Source organism: Myxocyprinus asiaticus, chromosome 42, assembly GCF_019703515.2.
Source record: "Myxocyprinus asiaticus isolate MX2 ecotype Aquarium Trade chromosome 42, UBuf_Myxa_2, whole genome shotgun sequence".
NCBI lineage: Eukaryota > Metazoa > Chordata > Actinopteri > Cypriniformes > Catostomidae > Myxocyprinus > Myxocyprinus asiaticus.
In genome coordinates this window covers 20,172,501-20,195,000 of record NC_059385.1, presented here as the reverse complement: position 1 = coordinate 20,195,000, position 22,500 = coordinate 20,172,501, and the positions used below count along the sequence as shown (strand labels likewise).

Here is a 22,500-nt window from a genome sequence, read left to right as displayed (position 1 = left end):
GTTGGTTCCCTACAGGGTTGGGGGTAGGAGTCCTGTAATTCGTAAGTTGTTTCATGCCACTCCACACTGATGCAGTGTCGTTAGCTGAAAACTTGTTTTTCAGCTTCTCAGTGTATCTTCTTTTAACCACTCTGATTCCCTTATTCAGTGTGTTCCTGGCCTGATTGTACAAGACTTTATCCCCAACTCTGTAAGCATCCTCTTTGGCCTGACGGAGCTGCCTGAGTTCCGCTGTAAACCATGGTTTGTCATTGTTAAATGTTAAATAAGTCCTAGCAGGAATGCACATATCCTCACAGAAACTGATATATGATGTAACAGTATCTGTGAGCTCGTCCAGGTCTGTGGCTGCAGCCTCAAAAACACTCCAATCAGTGCAGTCAAAGCAGGCTTGTAGTTCCAGCTGTGCTTCGTTGGTCCATCTTTACAGTCCTTAATACAGGCTTAGCAGATTTTAATTTCTGTCTGTAGGTAGGAAGAAGATGAACCAGACAGTGATCAGAGAGTCCCAAAGCTGCTCTAGGGACAGAGTGATATGCATCCTTTATTGTTGTGTAGCAGTGATCCAGTATATTTCTGTCTCGGGTTGGGCATGTAATGTGATGTTAGTATTTGGGCAGTTCACGTGTGAGGTTTGCTTTGTTAAAATCCCCAAGAATAATAATAACTGAGTCCGGGTATTGTTGTTCTGTGTCTGTGATTTGATCAGCCAGCTGTTTGCAGCGCCGCATTCCAACACGCATTTGGCGCGATATACACACTCACCAGAATAAACGAGGAAAACTCCCGTGGCGAGTAGAAAGGCTTACAGTTAATAAAGAGCGCTTCCAAATTAGGACAGCACATCTTCTTTAACATTGTTACATCTGTACACCAACTTTCATTGATGTAAAAGCATGTTCCACCGCCTCTCGTTTTCCCTGTTAACTCCGCGATGCGATCCGCTCTGAACAGCTGAAAGCCCGGCAGATGTAAAGCGCTGTACGGAATGGCTTCACTCAGCCAGGTTTCTGTGAAGCACAAGGCAGCAGAGGTTGAAAAGTCTTTGTTTGTGCGGGTGAGGAGATGTAGTTCGTCCATTTTGTTAGGGAGAGAGCAGAGATTCGCAAGATGAATGCTCAGCAGCGTTGTTCGAAAGCCCTGCCGACGGAGCTTGACCAGAGCACCTGCTCGTCTCCCTCGCCTGCATCTCATAGCGCGTTTAAACAACACAGCCGCGCCTCCGACTAAAATGTCAAACAAAACGTCAGAATATTCAAAATCCAGGAAAAGATTGACTGGTATATGCTGTCGAATGTTCAGCAGTTTGTCTCTGGTAAAACTGACTGGAAAAAGATTACTAAACACAGGACACACAAACAAAAACAACAAAACAATAGAAGCACTCCACACTGAGGCGGCCATCCGCGGCGCCATCATGATGTATGTATGTTATTGACTTCAAAATTTGCATACATTGTCTCAGCTGCCATCATTGTCTATATGGACATTCACGTATGTTGAAAAACATGGCCGCCATCGGCCAATCATATTTCAGCAGCTATTACACAAGGTTAACAATGACCGATCGGAATGAAACTTGGTGGACCTATTTGACTTTTGTTCTGAGAGGGTTGTGCAAAGTTTTTAAAAAATCGGCTACTAGGTGGTGCTATCACGATTTTTGTAGGTGTTAATGGTTGTATATAATGCAGTGTTGTGAAAAAACACAAGTAATATATATATCACCTGATAGCTCTTCTCATTCTAAACAACTTTGCCTCAAGAAGCATTTGTGTCTGTCAAACCGTTCAGCAAATATTTCAGATAATGTTAAAAACCAACTTTTGCGAACTAGTCCTAGGTTTTTTGCCCGATCGGAACCAAACATGTGCAGAAATATACTCTGGAGTCTGATTATCATTAATTATAAAAAAAAAAAAAAAAAAAGGAGAAATTTCGATTCACGGTCACTAAGGGGTGCCAAAACGTTCGAAATGGGCTAAAACTAAAATGGCTATAACGGCCGAATGAAATGAGATATTTTCACCAAACTTGGTACACTTGTGTATGAGCTCAATGTGAGGTCACAGAAAAACACCACTTGGTGGAGCTATAATAGGAAAAAACAGGAAAACAGCTCTAACTATGCAACCGTTAGTCTGATTGAGTTGAAAATCTGCATGCAGTGTCTTTGACCAAGGTGCCATGACTGTCTTTGAGGACATTGGCATATCTCAAAAAACATGGCTGCCATCAACCAATGAAGTTTGAGCACCTATTAGACAAGGTTATCGGAGGCTGATAGGCACAAAACTCGGTGGGACTGTTCGACTCCTGGCCTTAGAGGTATGTGAGAAATTTGAAAGAAATAGGCCAATGGATGGTGCTAACAAGTTTTACGCCTCTGTAATCATGTGGTGTTTCACACATACACACAATGCCTGTGTCCCAATTCAAAGGCTGCATCCTACGAAGGACTCAGACTTCAAAGGCCATGCCTTTGAAGGCCGCAAAGGTCAGACTGAGCATTGTTAATTGGGACAGTCTAGCCTACGGAGGACTGTTCTTGTTGCCTAACAACTGTGGCAGCTGCCGAGTGACTGTAATGTTTGTACTGGACTTTTTTGAAAGTTATATTAAACTGTCTGAAAACAAAACAAGGTTCACAAACTGTCTATATATTTTCACAATGGTCCATTTCTGTATATAATAAAGAGTATAAACTATATATAATCACATCTTAGTAAGATATAAGTCAACATTTGAACCACTTTAAAGTTTTTTTTTTTACATTTGTATAATTAGATATTTGAATAAGCTGAAGCCCAATACTTACGTTTAAAAGTGTAATTCGGCAATTTCTCTAAAAAATATCCTGTCGTCACTGGCGCAATGAATTCTGGGGTAGGCAAGGCCGCGAAGTTTCCATCTGTTGTATCCTTCATTTCACGGGAAATGAAGGATGCACTTGGAGGCCGCATTTGAACAGGACCAATTACAGTGGTGCCATGACCCAGATGGGAGTGAGGTTTAGGGGGGTGAGTATAACGGTAGCCAACTGGTAGGTAGCTGTGCAGTGTGTAAACCTCACTCCCCTGCCCTCAAGCGGCACACTAGTGACTGACACTACAGGCTATAGCCTTTAGCCTCCTTGTTAGTGCGTCCGCCTCCCACACCGGAGACGCTGGTGCAAATCCCATTCAGAGCGGGTCAAGCAGGACTGGTTACACTTGTAAAAATGTTTTATATGTAATCTTACATGAGCAATTTGATTTAAAGGCATAGTTCACCAAAAAATGAAAATTCTCTCATCACTTACTCACCCTTATGCCATCACAGATGAGTGTAACTTTCAGATGTGTGTGTAGATTTTAGAAGAACTTCTCAGCTCTTTTGGTCCATAAAATGCAAGTGAATGGGTGCCAATCTTTTGACACTCCAACAATCACATATGACTCCAGTAGTTTAATCAATGTCTCCAGAAGCGATTTGATAGGTGTGGGTGAGAAACAGATCAATATGTGCTTTTTTACTACTAATTCCCCTCCTTGCTCAGTCAGCCTCCACTTTAACTTTCACATTCTTCTTCTTGTGTTTTTGGTGATTCACATTCTTCATGCATATCACCCCCTACTGGGCAGGAAGAAGAATTTCAAGCAAAAATGGACTTAACTATTGATCTGTTTCTCACCCACACCTATAATATCACTTTAGAAGATATGGACTTAACCACTGAAGTCATATGGATTACTTTTATGCTGCCTTTGTGATTTTTGGAGTGTAAAAATGTTGACACCCATTAACTTACATTGTATGGACCTACAGAGCTGAAATATTCTTCTAAAAATCTTAATTTGTGTTCTTCAGAATAAAGAAAGTCACACATCTGGGATGGCATGAGGGGGAGTAAATGATGAGAAAATGTTCATTTTTGGGGCGAACTATTACTTTAATATGGCACTACATGGGCTGTTATTGACTCGTTATTGTTAATACTGTAGTGAGAATCACACTGGCACCAAAATATGTGGTGATTTTTGATCACACATCACTTATGGTGTGTATGTGTGTTTATTAATAGCAGACGACCCCTCCCTCCATCCTCGGGGCACCAGCTAAGGAGTTTCACTTTAACAGTAAAAGAATGATCAAAATGGACCATTCAATACATTTAAATTATTTAAATTAGAGGGAGTTGGTCATCTGAATAATCTGAAGGATTTGGGAGGTTTCCAAACCCTTTAGAGCTCTTCTGTATCATCAAAACAAGGAACACAGAGTTGTAATAAAATGAATTTCATTTACAAAAATATAAACAAGTAACTAACAAATAACTAACAAAAACTACAAAATGGTACTAATATGCTAAAGAATAATATACAGGTGCATCTCAATAAATTAGAATGTCGTGGAAAAGTTCATTTATTTTAGTAATTTAACTCAAATTGTGAAACTCGTGTATTAAATAAATTCAATGCACACAGACTGAAGTAGTTTAAGTCTTTGGTTCTTTTAATTGTGATGATTTTGGCTCATATTTAACAAAAACCCACCAATTCACTATCTCAAAAAATTAGAATACATCATAAGACCAATAAAAAAAAAACATTTTTAGTGAATTGTTGGCCTTCTGGAAAGTATGTTCATTTACTCTATATGTACTCAATACTTGGTAGGGGCTCCTTTTGCTTTAATTACTGCCTCAATTCGGCGTGGCATGGAGGTGATCAGTTTGTGGCACTGCTGAGGTGGTATGGAAGCCCAGGTTTCTTTGACAGTGGCCTTCAGCTCATCTGCATTTTTTGGTCTCTTGTTTCTCATTTTCCTCTTGACAATACCCCATAGATTTTCTATGGGGTTCAGGTCTGGTGAGTTTGCTGGCCAGTCAAGCACACCAACACCATGGTCATTTAACCGACTTTTGGTGCTTTTGGCAGTGTGGGCAGGTGCCAAATCCTGCTGGCAAATGAAATCAGCATCTTTAAAAAGCTGGTCAGCAGAAGGAAGCATGAAGTGCTCCAAAAGTTCTTGGTAAACGGGTGCAGTGACTTTGGTTTTCAAAAAACACAATGGACCAACACCAGCAGATGACATTGCACCCCAAATCATCACAGACTGTGGAAACTTAACACTGGACTTCAAGCAACTTGGGCTATGAGCTTCTCCACCCTTCCTCCAGACTCTAGGACCTTGGTTTCCAAATGAAATACAAAACTTGCTCTCATCTGAAAAGAGGACTTTGGAACACTGGGCAACAGTCCAGTTCTTCTTCTCCTTAGCCCAGGTAAGACGCCTCTGACGTTGTCTGTGGTTCAGGAGTGGCTTAACAAGAGGAATACGACAACTGTAGCCAAATTCCTTGACACATCTGTGTGTGGTGGCCTTGACCCCAGCCTCAGTCCTTCCTTGTGAAGTTCACCCAAATTCTTGAATCTATTTTGCTTGACAATCCTCATAAGGCTGCGGTTCTCTCGGTTGGTTGTGCATCTTTTTCTTCCACACTTTTCCCTTCCACTCAACTTTCTGTTAACATGCTTGGATACAGCACTCTGTGAACAGCCAGCTTCTTTGGCAATGAATGTTTGTGGCTTACCCTCCTTGTGAAGGGTGTCAATGATTGTCTTCTGGACAACTGTCAGATCAGCAGATTGTGTAGCCTAGTGAACCAAACTGAGAGACCATTTTGAAGGCTCAGGAAACCTCTTCAGGTGATTTGAGTTGATTAGCTGATTGGCATGTCACCATATTCTAATTTTTTTGAGATAGTGAATTGGTGGGTTTTTGTTAAATGTGAGCCAAAATCATCACAATTAAAAGAACCAAAGACTTAAACTACTTCAGTCTGTGTGCATTGAATTTATTTAATACACGAGTTTCACAATTTGAGTTGAATTACTGAAACAAATGAACTTTTCCACGACATTCTAATTTATTGAGATGCACCTGTAAATTAATAGGTAAATAAAGTGCATAGGATGGAAAGATGCAAGTGGTTGAACTGGATGTAGCAATGGCATTAAAGCTAAATTGCTGTTTCTCTATTAATTAATAAGGTGAAAACCTTATTTCTATTGAAAAAATAACTTATAGATTATTTGCTAGACATTTTATATACAGGTTATGCAATCTAAGGAACATTAGATAATCATAAACTGATAGTAGACACTAATGCTAAGGTCTCTGGAGAGAAGTTTGGATAGTAATATATTTACTTTCTGCTTGATGAATCGATGAGTTTGGTGATGGCGACATCTTCCACTGGTGCTCAGGGCCACATTACAGTGGGGAAGGAGCTGGATTCCATTTCAACAGCCTTGGACATGAAGGAGCTGAGGAATACTGATCTTCTGGAAGCACCTAGAGAGTTCTTGCAATCTGGAATATGCAGATATACAGCCCTTATGTTGGTGCAAGATTGCTCGCCAGAGCTAAACCTTATCGCTGTAGTTATCTCCCTGGTATAGGGATTCCGAACTTACCGTTGCAATAGTCTCTTGTAGTGAGACTTGGTACTTAGTCGATCTTCTACTGTCTCTCAGATGGACTAAGCATATTGGATGATCTGTTGTCCTCTCTCCCTCTCTCTCTCTCTGTGAAGCAGAGACTTAGCATGTTGGATGGTTTGTATTCTGTTATATCTGTCCCTTGTGGAGTTAGACCAGAATGAAGAAGGGATATCCTGTTAGTGTCTCTCTGAACGGGGACTCAGGACTTTGGAGTGTTACTGTTATTCTGTTAATGTCTCCCACCACTCAGGCTGGGGACCCAGAATAAAGGTGTGGCTGACTGTAAGGATTCTTTATACCTTCCTGATGAGGAGGTGATTTCATAACCCTGAAAGAGGATGGAGCCAAACTGAATAGCTGCTGACATCAGAGGGGGCCCACACAGTGTGGCTCACCCTCCCTTCTCTCTGTGTAACTAATTTGCATAGTCTAAGGTTCAGAGTTAGAACGGTGTCTTTAAAGTTTTATCTATGCATTGTTCCTTTTCAAAACCTCTTTAAAAAATACTCTTGGCTTTTTTCTAAAAACATAGAGAACAAACATGATATTGAAAAATTTTTATATTACGCATGCATTCATATATACCTTAAAAGTTCAATTTGTTTGAACTATTATGTTAATCAAACAACTGCAATTTACATAAATTGTTCTGTGAACAAACATGGAGTGGATGTATTGCAGTTGGTGTCCATGTTAGGAATAAAAGTTTGTGTGTAAAGATTTGTCTTCGTGGCTTCTTTGTTTCAGCTTTTGCCACATGGCAAGTTAATGCAGCTTCCAGAGGTCTTGAAGAATTTTTATGGTCCTTCTCACCTCTGGTCTTAGGGCAAACCTTTGGATGGGGGTTTGAGGTATTGCTAAGAAACCACTCATGGACCAATGAGAAGTCTTTTCCAATGTGTTGTAATGTCCAGGGCCTTGTTTTTGAAGTATCTGGTAGTTGTCCGAGCAGCTTATCGGATGGCTGCCCTTGCCATTTGTTTGTGTTGGTCTTGCCACGATCCAATCAAAATGGAGCCACTCTTCTTTACCTTGACAGTTAGAGAGGGGCTCTGCCATAAACTGACTCCTGGATTGTCATCTGGTCCGATTTTTCACCGCTATACCAACCTTCATGACAGGGTGTTATACATCTCACTGGCACTAGTAGGGGCTATTTAACAAGCTTTTGGTTGAATTTATTGGGGCTTAAGCCACAGATCACTGACTTGTTTAAAGAAATATAGATTTAACAACATATGAGTAACAATGTGTCTGTAAGTATTGCATGGGACCTCAAAATGCAAGATACAAAAGCCTTACATTAAGAGTTGAGAACCATAAGAAATGAGGGTAATGTTCTCTTCTATCAAAAAAGCATTTTGTTTCTCTGAAGTTTTTACTGTGAGACAATTAGGATTATCAATCGTCTGCATTCATTAAAAAGTATAACTTAACCAACTTAATTTACTTTTCCATTAAAACATGTGTTATATTGTCAGCTGTTATGAGTTTTGCAAACCACACACAAGTATTCTTGAACAGTGTTCTTGTAACTGACTGTTTGTTAAAGCTATGTTTCATTTATGCCAATTGTTTAGGTTAAAATAATAATTTGCTAGTCAATGCAGTTTAATGCACTCGTAATTAGCAGTTATCACTGCTGATGGTAACTGTTTTTTGTCTTTTTAAAAGTCCAACCATAACAAACTCTAGATGTTTAGTATCAAAACCTTTATTTTCCTATACAGTGTAAATTGCCAACATCTTTAGGATACTTGTAGAAACTTTTGTTACATACTCCACTAGCCAAAAGTTTGTACACACATATTAATTATTGTTAGCCTACTATTTTCCACATTCATCAAAGCACAGTCATCAAAACTGTGAAATAACACAATTTGAGGTAAGAGAAGAATTATAGTGGCCAACTGTATATAAATTCAGTTTTTTAAATTGAGATATGCAAATAATTTTTATTAATAATTTATATTTGTCTGTAAGATTAATTTCAAGCATTTGAGCATAAGCTTTTAGATCAGAAGGTTTTTAAGAAACATAATTTCAGTCAAGAGCTTCCAAACGTTTTACTGGTAGTGCGTGTCTTAAATGACCACATGGTGGCACTATCCACTAGCAAATCAAAAAAGTCGTGTGCGTGTAGCGCTCCACCTTGCACGCAAGAGCTGAGTGTCGTGATTATTGTCAGTTGGAGAAGGCAGATGAAGACCAGGATTTTTCTCTGACCAAATCTTGTACTATATGTAAGCCGTTTGAGTATAAAGAGCTACCTAACCGAAGCCTTCGGATAATGGCATCGTTCAAAAAGGCTACGTTTGAATGGATTTTCTCTACATTTTTGCTCTCCTATCTAGCTGGGAATGCGATGTCGAGGCAGATTGTTTATACGATGTCCGAGGAGGTGAGTCCAGGAACATTTGTTGGAAATCTAGCCAAGGACTTAAATCTGAGAGTGGATGACCTAGAATCACGCGGTTTTAGGATTTCTTCAGGGTCGTCTAATAATTATTTTGTAGTGAATTTAAAGAATGGTGCTCTCTATGTTACAGAGACCATGGACAGAGAACTGTTGTGTCCCAATGTTCACACTTGCACAGTAACTTTAGAGACCATTGTTAACGATCCTTTAAATGTTTATAACATAGAAGTGAAGATATTGGATATCAACGATAACTCGCCACTTTTCCCAGAAAAAGTACAATATATCCTAATATCTGAGCTAACATTACCGGGAACAAAATTCCCTCTGCTGAGCGCAGAAGATCCAGATGTAGGAATCAACTCGGTTACCTCATACAAAGTGTCAAACAATCCCTTTTTTAATCTGGAGGAGAATACAGAGGCAGACAGTCCTTCTCCTGAGCTTGTGCTGAAAAAAGCTCTGGACAGAGAGAATCAGTCTACAATACACCTAACTCTATCTGCAATCGACGGAGGAAAGCCTTCACGGTCAGGCACAACAAATATTATTGTTACCGTTTTAGATGCAAATGACAACGCACCCGTGTTTTCCAAGGCTGTGTACAAGGCGCAGGTCTTAGAAAACGTGTCTCGTGGCACAACCCTAATAAAGCTGAACGCCACCGATCCAGATGAGGGCGTCAACGGTGAGGTTGTGTTTGGTTTTAAACAAGGCCAAAAAGGAATTGCAGATAAGTTCGCCATCAACAGCAGCAGCGGTGAAATATTTGTTATTGGCACACTGGATTTCGAGGACATTACTGCGTTTGAGATCCGCGTAGAGGCCCGAGATAGGGGTCACACCCCGCTTGCATCTCACTGCAAAGTTCTTGTGGAGATACTTGACGTAAACGACAATGCACCAGACATTACACTCTCTTCGCTGTTGGACAGTGTAAGTGAAGATGCAAAACAAGGCACTGGAGTAGCCTTCATCACAGTCCAAGACAAGGATGGGGGTAAAAATGGAAAAGTGCATTGTTCCATTCCCAAGAACTCTCCTTTTGCATTAGAGTCCACGGAAGGGAAATACTACTCGCTTGTTTTAAGGGAAGACCTTGACAGAGAACAAATCGCACAGTACAATATTTCAGTTACTGCTACAGATGAAGGCACCCCACCTTTATCCAAAACCTCAGTACTAGCTATTGATATTTCTGATGTGAATGACAACGCTCCTAGATTCCAAGAATCTATAATCAATATCTATGTAAAAGAGAATGGCCCAACTGGTGGTCATATAGCGACTGTTTCTGCTCAAGACAATGACTCTGGTGAAAACGCTCGTGTGACTTACGCATTACTTGACAGTTCCAACATGCCTTTATCAACAGCCATCAGTATAAACTCTGTGACTGGTGAGATATATTGCATGCAGACCTTCAATTTTGAGCAAGTAAAGACCTTGCAGTTTCACGTTCAGGCAACAGACTCTGGCGTTCCACCCCTCAGCGGTAATGCAACTGTAAACGTTTATATCCTCGATGAGAATGATAACAGTCCAGTTATTTTGCCGCCTTATTCTGAACCCGGATCAGTTAATACAGAGAACATTCACTACTCTGCTGAAGCGGGATACTTTGTGGCCAAGATCAGAGCTGTAGATATTGACTCTGGATATAACGCACTTCTGTCTTATCACATTACTGAACCCAAAGGAACTAATCTTTTCCGAATTGGAACCAGCACTGGAGAAATAAGGACCAGGAGGCGAATGAGTGACAATGACTTCAAAACTCATCCTCTTATTATTACAGTGTCTGATAATGGAGAGCCATCACTCTCAGCAACTATGTCTATGGATGTTGTGGTTGTTGAGAGTATAGATGACATAAAGACATCTCTCAGTCCAGTTCCAGTTAAGGAAGACAGTTTTTCAGATCTGAATCTGTATCTGCTAATCGCTATTGTCTCAGTGTCAGTCATCTTTTTACTGAGTCTCATGGGTTTTATAGCTGTTAAATGCTCCAGGACAGACGGTGGTTTCAGCTGGTACGGCGCTCCAGTGATCAACACACATCCAGATGGGAGCTGGTCCTACTCTAAATCCACACAACAATATGATGTGTGTTTCAGCTCAGACACAATAAAGAGCGACATGGTGGTTTTCCCATCGCCGTTTCCGCCAGCAGACGCAGAACTGATCAGCATTAATGGAGAAGACACTTTAAAATGCACCCAAACATTTACAACAACAGAGAAGGTAAGACACTTGGTACTTGAAAAATGAAACTTGCTTCAAACGTTCAGGTTTCACGTTTAGCGTTTTGATTTTCTAAACTCTTAACATGTCTTTAGTTTGGTTGTTTATGTTTTTAGATTAGTTGTTTATAAATAATTTTTAGGTTTGCCCGCACCCAAAGTCAAACGAATGTGTAGGCCTTTCTAAAAAGTAAAACAAAAAAGTTAAAGCAATAATAACAATAAACACTCATTAAAAAGTGTTGAGACCTGTACCATAAATGTTGCTAAAGGAACTCAGGGTTTCAGGCTGACAAATTCAAACCAATCCAATCAGGTTTAATTGGTACCATGATGCAGCTCATCAACTTTCTCTGTCAACTCAGGTGTCGAGCCTGACTTTAAGATTAGAATACGCGCTCGTGCACGTGAATGAGTGAAGTTTGCAGTGCACAACCAATCGTGTGAGAGGAAGTGATTTACTTCTCGCGAGAGACTCAGCGGGATTTACCTCTCTGCTGAAAGCTGATGATTATTAATTTAAACTCATTTAAATTGTGCAAAAGACATTGTTTTTTTTTTTTTTTTTTTTTTTTTTTTTAAATATAAAAGAAATAAAATGCATTTGCACTGCTCAAGAGTTCAGCATGAAATCATGAAGACTTAAAACCCATGATTTACACAGTGCAGGGGATAGCTGTAAAATTATGTTGCAATTAAAGACATTTAAGCAACAAGAAGAAACAGCGGATGCTACGAGAGAGCTCAAGAGGACTGCTGCAAACACATTTTTAATGCGATAAAAAAAAAGAAAAAAAAGTAAAACAGCTGGTATATCAATGCGTAAGTGAATTAATCTAGGCCCACAACAAGAACACACAGGCTTATTAATTTTAAAAGCTTACATTTATTTAAAATATAAAATATTTTATATTTCTTTGAATTGAAAACTTTATATATCATTCAAATCTATTACAAATAAATATAGGCCACTATTTATTACAAAACGAATAGAGACTATAAAGATGAATATTCTCCCTAAGTTTATTTTCCTTTTTCAAAATCTGCCAGTTAGTATATCAAAAAAAGTGTTTTAGACAATGGAATACGCTATTTTGTAAATATATATGGGATAATAGGAAACCTTAAAAAGTCTTAAAATTACAGCTCATTACAGTCAAATTCTATATGAGTGCTCTAAATTGACAGCTTATTGGAATGAAGTGATTAGACAGGTTAATTTATTATTTAACTGCACAACAGAAATACATCCAGAAAACCTTATTTTGGGTAAAATGTGATTGTCCTTAAGAAATAAAACTGAACAAAATATATTTAGGGTAATCAGAATAGCAGCTTTGAAAAAGATTACAAAAAATTGTTTTAAACCAGAACCCCCACAATTTAAATGATGGAGAGAAACGATTTTGGAAATATACCAAATAACATTTATAATTAATAATAAAAGTCTGGAATGTGAACATAAATGGGATTTGCTTAAAAAAAAGATTATAAATTAATTTAGATTGTTTCCAATTAACAAAATTAGTTAAAATACTAGGTATGATGTCATCTCATTTAATTTATAAAAAAAAAGGAGGTGACGCTTTAACTATTTGAAATAAAATATAACATGTAAATGAATTAATTACACAAGTTATTTATCAAATATGTTGTGAATGGTTATTTGATATGGTTATTCAAAATAACATCGTGTTTTTGTATTTTTTCATGAAGAGTACATTTTGTGGATCTCTAAGATTTTATTTGTAAAGTGTGCTTTAAGAGACAAGGGGGGAGTGACTTGATTGCGTCAGAGATGTCATTTTACTCACAGTTGATTGGTTCAGCATCTGTTAGTGATCTGTAATCCAGAACGAAAGTTGCTTCTGAGCAGGCTAGCCGTGTAGCGTAATTTACTCTGGAGATGAATACCGCTAAAAGCCGACCAACTTTCATGGTACCTAAAACTGGGGTTGAGGCAAACTAATCTAAAACTTACCTGGCTAGCCACCGAAACCGGCTTCATGGTACACCCCTTTGGAATTAGTGGTTTGGAATAATAAACGATTTTTTGTTTTTGTTTAAAAATATTATTATTATTTGAAAAACATTTATCTTCCAAATCAAAGACAGATGGTGTAACCAACATGCAGGTAGCCATTATGGTGTCATGTCAAAATGATTAAATAAATAACAAAAGAGAGGACCCATTTATTTAATTGTTTTACTTTGAAAATAATTTTGAAAAATATGTTTGTAAACAGTTTAATTAATTATTAATTTTTTTACGCTCACGTGTATTAAAGGTGCAAGAAGAGTATTTTAATACCATTACTGGATGATTTCACCACTGCTACAAATATTTTTCAAAAATGTTTGAAACCAACATGGAAAAAAGAACTTGTGTTTTACTGAACTTTCTGGTTTTTAAGGATGATTATTTTTGTTATAATGTTAGTGATACGATACTGCTATTTGTTTGTTACTTAGCTTGCTTCATTGCTTAACTGCATTTAAAGCATAAAATCCCTTCAGTACCATGGATAGCGTCACGCTCTATTTCTTAATGGTTATCTAAAACTGATTTGGAAAGGGGTGTTTCTTGAAGATAAGTGATACATTTAGTTTACACCTTTTCATGGAGTATATAGAGTTTGTTATATCTCCTTTTCTTCTCACGGTTGCAACACGTGGTGGCACTGCAGACCGTGACTTTGAGGGAGTTATCATGGCTCCTCCTACTGTACAAAGAAATGCGTTTGAAGGGGTGTCCGTATAAGTAAGGCTTACAGAAGCATCTGCATCGTGATGCCAGACTGTATCGAGAGAAGTCTGAAAATTTCTTCTGCTACTGTAATCTTTCGTACAGTAAATTAATCTTAGGACAATTTATCAAACAGTCATGGATTTCATAGAATCGTATTGCGCCTGGAGGGTTTTATTTCTGTGTTTATGTGAGTCTTCGCTTGGTCACATTGTCTATTTCGTCTCAGAGGAGGTAAATAAAGGAACCGTGGTCGGAAATATTGCGAAATACCTCAAGATCGGTGCACAGGAACTAGAATCACGTATGTTTCAGATTATGCCTGGATCGCATGCAAAAATATTTTGATATAAATCTGAAAAAAAGGGGCAATGTTTGTGAAGGACAGTACTGTAGCACTAATCAGAAATGCATCTTCAATTTAGAAGCCCTCGCTCAGGATCCTCACAGTGTTTATCGGCTTGAAATTAGAATTGTGGATGTGAACGACAATGCGCCGTTTTTCCCGGGCAATTCTTTTATTGTGAACGCTACAGAAAATGCAAATGAGGGGGACAGATTTCCTCTTCCAATTGCAAAATATTCAGATATTGGCAGTAATTGTGTGAAAGACTACAGGCTTAGGCCAAATTAATATTTTTCTTTAGACGTTTATAGCGGATAACAAAGTGTGTATGCTGAGCTAATACTACAGAACGTTTTAGACAGAGAGAAACAACATGTTGTTCATTTGTTGCTTTCGGCTATTGACGGAGTAAAACCACCCAAATGTGGAACCTTGAGTACTGCTGTAGACGTCTTGGATGTAAACGATAATAAACCCATTTTCAGCAGACCTTTGCAGGCTACAAGCTTAAAGTGAAGGAAAACACACTAACTGGATCTAAAATAATTTCTCTTTCTGCCTGTGATTTGGATGAAGGCATCAATAGTGAAATCACTATTCAGTCACTGGACATGACAACACGGATGAAATGAGCCGGTTTACCATAAATTCCAACTCAACAGACATTTTTGTTCATGGACATATTGATTACGAGTAACAAACAGCAAATGAGTTGCGTGTTCAGGCGTGGGATAAAGGCAGTCCTACTAAAAGTACACACTGTAAAATTTTAATAGAAGTTGTGGATGAGAATGACAATGCGCCAGAGATTGTTACAACTCCTTTGATGGAAAGCGTGAAAGAGGGCGCAAAATCGGGAACTATTGTTGCTTTAGTTGCAGTTTCTGATAGAGATGGGGGTAAAAACGGCATTGTGCTGTAGCTGTACAAGGCTCCTTTCCTTTCAAACTCGAATCGTCACACGAACTCGAAATATAACAACCATTAGTCACTAGTGGTAAACGGAGCTCTGGCAGAGAAAATGTTTCTGTGTATATTATCACAATTACAGCTACAAAAGCAGGAACCCCACCCCTTTCCAGTAGGAATGTTATAACTATTTCCCGTCCCGCATTTTCTAGCACCTGTTATTAATGCTAATCTGAGTGAGAATGGCCAACCTGGAGGTCTTGTGACAAACGTGGCAGCTGATGATTCAGACACAGGAGAAAATCCAACATGAGATGGATGTTGTGGTTGTGGAGAGTATAGATGGCAGGAAGACATTTCTCATACAAGTTCCTGTTCAAGAAGTCAGTTTTTCAGATCTGTATCTGCTCGTCGCTATTGTCTCAGTGTCAGTCTCATGGGTTTTATAGCTGTTAAATGCTTCAGGACAGACGGTGGTTTCAGCAGATTCAGCTGGTCCTACTCTAAATCCACACAACAATATGATGTGTGTTTTAGCTCAGACACAATAAACAGTGATGTAGTAGTTTTCCCATCGCCGTTTCCATCAGCAGACGCAGAACTAAGGTCTCGTTTCCCAAAAGCATCGTATCTTAAGTAGTACTTGAAAATGCTCGTAGATTTATGAGTGCTCTGGAGTAATCGTACAGCTCTAAGAGCATCGTGAGGACACAGACTTATGCAGACACCTGCAGGACAATCGCGAAATTACACCTAAAACAATTTAAACGCCTACAGCTACACATTACGCTCATTTAATATCAGTGTACATACGTTATATTTTTTAATTATTTTTAACCGAAAAGGCTAATAATAATAATAATAATAATAATAATAATAAAATGCAGAAAATGGTTAGTCAATATTGGATGAACAGATAAATTAATAAGTAAACAAATAAAGTTATTTGTGGACCAGTTGGGAACAACAAAGTTGTGGCATGATTGTTGCAGAGAACTGTAAAAATTACAATCAGAGAGAGAAGGAAAAAAGTCAATAACTTGCTGCCGTGCATGAAAATCGTCCGTACAGTATACTGGCTCCTCATCCTCGTCTCCTCTTCCTCTCTGACACCTAAGAGCGCTCTCATACGCACCACGTGTTGTGTAGTACCGCACATGTTCTGTAGCGTTGCTGTTACCGTTATCACTTTTGGGAGTAAAGAGCAGACCTCCCTTTGATTGGTGAATGTCTCTAAAACGGAGCTTCCACACGTCTCTTTATTTTGCGCTCAGCGCAAATGTAAATAAATAAATAAATAAATAAATAAATAATAATAATAATAATAATAATAATAAATACAAAAATAAGATCGTTCTGCACAAAACGATTGCAAAACAAAATGCAATTATGTGGTAAATTAAGCTGTACATTTAAGAAAATATTTTTCAATATTTCCAGCGAGGTAAATTACAAAGTGTTTAAAGTTACGCACAAATATTATGAAGTTGCAATAGCGAACAGCACTATACATTCACATTTCAGCACTTCACGTTTATGGACAGCGTCTCTCTTAAGTAGCACTTAAAGCGCGTCCTCGCACGTTCATTTAAGTGCAGTTTTGGGAAATGCACGTAAAAATAACGAACGTTCGTAAAATCGCTCGTAGAAATGCTCTTAACCGCTAAGATCAATCGTTATTGGGAAATGAGGCCCAGATCAAGATTAATGGAGAAGACACTTTAACATGCACCCAAAACTCTTCCTAACAGGAAAGGTAAGATACTGTTAACTTGTTTGTGAATTTCTATTCACAGCGATTTAATAACGTATTGGAATTTATTTCAAACTTGTCAGTTTGAAATTGCAGACATACTCACTTGTTTGAATGGAGACATTTTTCACGCACCCAAACTCTTTGTGCTTTTTAGTTTTTGGATCATTCATTCATTCATTCATTGCACTTTTTAGTTTATGATAGCCTGGTGTCTCTAGCATGTTTGGAATGTTGTTTTTTTGTTTTGTTCATTATTTCTGCAATTGAGCAACCTATTATTTCAGCACTGCTGTAGTGGACAGCGCCCAGCTTCTGACGCTGAGTGCTCCTGGCGCCGGATTCACGAAACATTCTTAAGAACTACTTAACTAACGTCAGAAAAAAAATTAAAAATATTTTATTTCTTATTTCTTACTTCTTTTAATGTATCTTAAGAACTTTCTTAGTTGGCCCATGTTCTCTGACACTATAGGCCTGGTTTAGAAGCGCAATGAAGTAATTAAGGAGCAAGCTTATGATTTTTTTTTTTTTATTTATTTTTTTCATTTGATTTTTTTTTTGGAAGTGTAGACTAAAGAATATGGCTTGCATTTTCCCACACAAAATACGTATTTTAATCTCGATTACAAATTCAAGGGAAATAACTATTATGATTTTTATCATAACTGTGCAGCCCTGAGATAAATGATACTTTTGGTGAACACATGATGTCGCATTAATGCAAGGTAGAATAAAACAACGGTAGGCTACGAGCTCATTAGTTAGATTAAAGCGACATTCTTGTTTTAAGACATTTGTTGTTGCGATGTTTTCAGCAATACTGCAGTTGTAACCGTTTATATTCTCGATGAGAATGACAAAAGTCAGTTTTTATCGCCTCATTGTAAAAATCGAAACGGACACTGACTCTGGTTGTAACGCCCTAATATCTTTTCATAGTTTGCTCATATGTGCTACTTTCACGACACAGACTCTACCGAATAATATGAAGTAAAGGCATTTAAAGTAGCTTTAATAGTTAAATGCTCTGACTAGATAGACCTGCACGATGGACAGCAACATTTTGTATGTATGTGACAACCATCCCTTACCTCTAAAAAGCCTCTGTGTATTTCCATGTTGGGATGTTGCTACTTAAGATTATTATGATGTTGTATGTTAAGTGTACTTTGATTACTATTTATAGTGGTTGTTTCGTCCCAATATGCTTTATTTATTAATATTTATGGTAACAGATTTGGAAGATTTGGAAAATCGTTGTTATTACTTAGTTCCAGCACATGGTGTCACTGCAGACCGCCATTTAAAAGTGCACTGTCTATACTCCGCAGGCTCTCCTTCTAAGTCTTGCATAGTACATCTGTTGTGTCGTGTTTCATCAATGCTAAGGATCGATGACTGTGCTCTCGCGTTTTTACTGTCCTCAAACTAATCCATGAAAGACCGTGACTACGGACCTTACGAGATGTTTCGGGAGCGGACTTATATTTTTCCTTTCTTTTTTGGATTCTGCATTTGCTCAGATTGTCTATTCCGTTCCGGAGGAGGTAAATAAGGGAACAGTTGTTGGGAATATTGCGAAAGACCTAAATATAAATGTTCACGAGCTTGAATATCGTATGTTTGAGATTGTGTCTGGATCTAATAAGAAGTACTTTGACGTAAATCTGAAAACTGGTGTGCTGTACGTTAGTGATAGAATTGACCGTGAGGAGTTATGTCTGACGAATCAAAAATGCTCTTTGAATATAGAGGTCCTAGCTAAAAATCCTCATAATCTTTACAGAGTGGAAATTAAGATATTGGATGTAAATGATAATGTACCACATTTTCCTGTCAAAGTATTTACCGTGAATATTACTGAAAACGCCAGCCCAGGAGAGAGATTCCCTCTCCCTGTGGCCGAGGACTCGGATGTTGGCAGTAATTCGCTGAAAGAGTACAAACTGAGCCCGAATGAACATTTCAGTATTGATATGCAGACCGAAGAACAAAGTGTGTTTGCAGAGTTAGTGCTTAACAAGGCTTTAGACCGAGAGAAGCAAACAACAATTAAACTGGCACTAACTGGTGTGGATGGAGGGAAACCACCTAAATCGGGTACTTTAAATATAATTATAAACGTCATGGATATTAATGACAATAACCCAGTGTTCAGTCAACCTCTTTACAAAGTAAAACTAAAGGAAAATGTTGCTGCTGGCATTAAAGTCATATCTGTCTTTGCGTCTGATTTGGATGAAGGCATAAACAGTGAAATTGTGTACTCGTTTGTTGGTCACGGAAAAAAGCAAGACTTGTTTTCCATTATCCCAAACACCGGAGATATTGTTGTGAAAGGGCAAATAGATTACGAGGAGAATCCAGCTATTGAGTTGCGAGTTCAGGCTAGCGATAAAGGTAGTCCTCCAAAGAGCACACACTGTAAAGTTTTAGTAGATGTTTTGGATGAGAATGACAATGCGCCAGAAATAATTACGACCCCTCTGTTTGAAAGTTTGAGAGAGGACACAAAGTCAGGAACTGCGGTTACTTTAGTTACTGTCTCTGATAAAGACGGAGGTAAAAATGCCATTGTACACTGCGCGCTGAAAGGCTCGCTTCCTTTCAAATTAGAGTTGTCATTTAACAATCATTATTCTCTAGTGGTAGATGGACCTTTGGACAGAGAGAGTGTTTCTCAGTATAACATCACGATTACAGCTGCAGATGAAGGCGTTCCGCCACTTTCTAGCAGCACTTTCATAAAGGTAAATATTGCTGATGTTAATGACAACGCCCCGCATTTTCCAGCACCTGTTTTTCACGCTTTTGTGAGTGAGAATGGCCAAGCTGGAGGCCTAGTGACAAAAGTGGCAGCTGATGATTCAGACACGGGAGAAAACGCAGAATTGTCATATTCATTGTTAGAGAGCTTTAGCTATAACGTTCCAATTACAACACTGATCAATATAAACTCTTTAAGTGGTGAAATATTTAGTTTGCAATCGTTTAATTTTGAAGAAACGAAAAGATTTCAGTTTCAAGTTCAGGCAACAGACTCTGGCATTCCTCCTCTGAGCAGTAATGTGACTGTAAACATTTTTATCCTCGATGAGAATGATAACAGTCCAGTTATTTTGCCACCATACGCTGAACCCGGATCAGTTAATACAGAGAACATTCCTTACTCTGCTGAAGCGGGATACTTTGTAGCAAAGATCAGAGCTGTAGATATTGACTCTGGATATAACGCACTTCTGTCTTATCACCTAACTGAACCCAAAGGAACTAATCTTTTCCGAATCGGAACCAGCACTGGAGAAATAAGGACCAGGAGGCGAATGAGTGACAATGACTTCAAAACTCATCCTCTTATTATAACAGTGTCTGATAATGGAGAGCCATCACTCTCAGCAACTATGTCTATGGATGTTGTGGTTGTTGAGAGTATAGATGACATGAAGACTTTGCTTAGACAAGTCCCAGTAAAAGAGGAGAGTTTTTCAAATTTGAATCTGTATCTGCTAATCGCTATTGTCTCAGTGTCAGTCATCTTTTTACTGAGTCTCATGGGCTTTATAGCTGTTAAATGCTTCAGGACAGACGGTGGTTTCAGCTGGTACGGCGCTCCAGTGATCAACACACATCCAGATGGGAGCTGGTCCTACTCTAAATCCACACAACAATATGATGTGTGTTTCAGCTCAGACACAATAAAGAGTGACATGGTGGTTTTCCCATCGCCGTTTCCGCCAGCAGACGCAGAACTGATCAGCATTAATGGAGAGGACAGTTTAACACGAACCCAAACTCTTTCTACCACAGAGAAGGTAAGAATATATGGAACCCTAGTTTTAAAAATGTTTATCATTTAAGCTAATTTAAGCCATTCAAACAGAGTTTTTTATTTATTTTATTTTTTATTTTTTGTACTATTTCGTCGTTTTCTGTCGTTGTCAGAGAAGTTAGTGTTTGTAATGTATTTATACCACTCCTTTCATTTATATCGCTGAATTAAATTACACTGACATTTTTGCCAATGCTTTTTGTCATTGACATGGCGTTTGAATGTTATTACCATTGACACGTGCAACAAGGCCTACATTGGAATTCTTTATATGGGTGTTTCTTCAACTTCGGGCACTTTCTACAGGGAACTTTTTACTCGGCCTTCATCCTTTATTTTTGGTAGTCTTCAAATGCCTTAGACTTTATGTGTAGATTTGACTGTTTCAGTCTTGTCCCATACCCGGGACTTTCAATATCAAATTCTATCATAAAAATAGGTAAAGACAGACAAAGGTAAAGTAAGCTTTGATGTGCTGGTGTGGAGACGGCCAGATGCAAATGTCAACAAGAGTGTGACATCACAATGTGGAGGAAGTAGAGAACAAGTTGTTTTGGCAGCTTGGCTGCAACAAATGTCCTTTTTGCAATGAGGAGGAAGTTTTGAAACTTAAAGTATGTTTTTATAGCAGGCTACAATGACATCTTGTATGTCAGACTTGTATGTTGCACTGCATATGTGTATGTGTGTGTGTGTGTGTGTGTGTGTGTGTGTGTGTGTGTGTGTGTGTATGTCTTATTGTGTATTCTATATATACTTTTTCTATTCAAAATTTTTTTTTTTATTCAATTTTTATTTATTTATTTATTATTATCTCTGTCTTGTTGCTGTTTTGTATTGTTGTGAACTGGAAGCTCCAGTCACCAAGACAAATTCCTTGTATGTGTAAGCATACTTGGCAATAAAGCTGATTCTGATTTTGATTCAAACCTTTAAGGACAATGTGATTCCTCATGTCATGACCCGTTTTAAGCAATTTCAATATTTATTGTGTAAAAATGATTTCTGTTACTTTATTATTATTATTTTTTAATACGACTGTCGGACAGCATTACCACCACACAAAACAATTTTAACCCTATTTTTTTAAGTTAGTGTAGCTGCTTGTTAAACAAGTCAACAAAAGTGTCAGTAAAGAGCAAGCTTCAGATGACATTTGACAAGTGATTTCTGAAGAAAACAAAGAAAAATCAAGTTAAATATCATAATAGAACATATAGGGTGTTTTTTCTAAGCAAGCTGTAATTTTACCAGATTATGCTAAAAATGTGAACATATCATATCACTGTGTGTGGTTGCAACACACTCTCACAGCGAAATCGTAAGGATTCGTACGACTTTTCTAAATGTGGCTTATTCCTATCCTCCATCTGCACTCCTTTGAACTCCTACGACTTTCACTACAGCCAATGATGTCGCTGGACATAGTTTCCATCTAATAGGCGACAATTACTTGCTTCTGTCACACACAACAGCTTCCTAACATGTTTACACACTCTACTGATTGGTTAAGTTTAGCTAAGGGGTTTGGGTAAGGGCATAATATTAATAAGCATGTTCTTAACACCTGGTGCGCGAAACTCTCGGTTACTTCCGCATTAGACATCCGGGAATTTGCAAGTGATGAAGTCGTACGTAATATGCGAACAACATCGTGCAAGACCATATGAAATAGCCAACCCCTAAATTATTGCAACATATAAAATGCCATGCAATTAGCCTTAGCAAGACAAATTAGTCTGCCATTTTATTTCAAATTCCAAA

General features: G+C 38.3%; 2 protein-coding genes and 1 pseudogene across 2 annotated transcripts; all 3 read left to right on the top strand.

Annotated features, from left to right (window-relative positions):
* Positions 1-1,037: 1,037 nt before the first annotated feature.
* On the top strand, positions 1,038-11,178 carry LOC127432299 (protocadherin alpha-8-like; the record flags this gene model as incomplete). The annotated part of the gene is made up of 2 exons (XM_051683192.1): positions 1,038-1,060; positions 8,853-11,178. Coding segments are annotated over 2 exons (2,349 nt in total), but the record flags the coding sequence as incomplete, so codon positions are not given.
* A 2,856-nt stretch (positions 11,179-14,034) lies between these two features.
* On the top strand, positions 14,035-15,280 carry LOC127432298 (protocadherin gamma-A4-like; annotated as a pseudogene).
* Positions 15,281-16,877: 1,597 nt separating this feature from the next.
* On the top strand, positions 16,878-20,858 carry LOC127432297 (protocadherin alpha-2-like). The gene is made up of 3 exons (XM_051683191.1): positions 16,878-16,907; positions 18,431-20,719; positions 20,850-20,858. The coding sequence occupies exons 1-3, from the start codon at positions 16,878-16,880 to the stop codon at positions 20,856-20,858; spliced, it is 2,328 nt and encodes a 775-aa protein (XP_051539151.1).
* Positions 20,859-22,500: the final 1,642 nt, after the last annotated feature.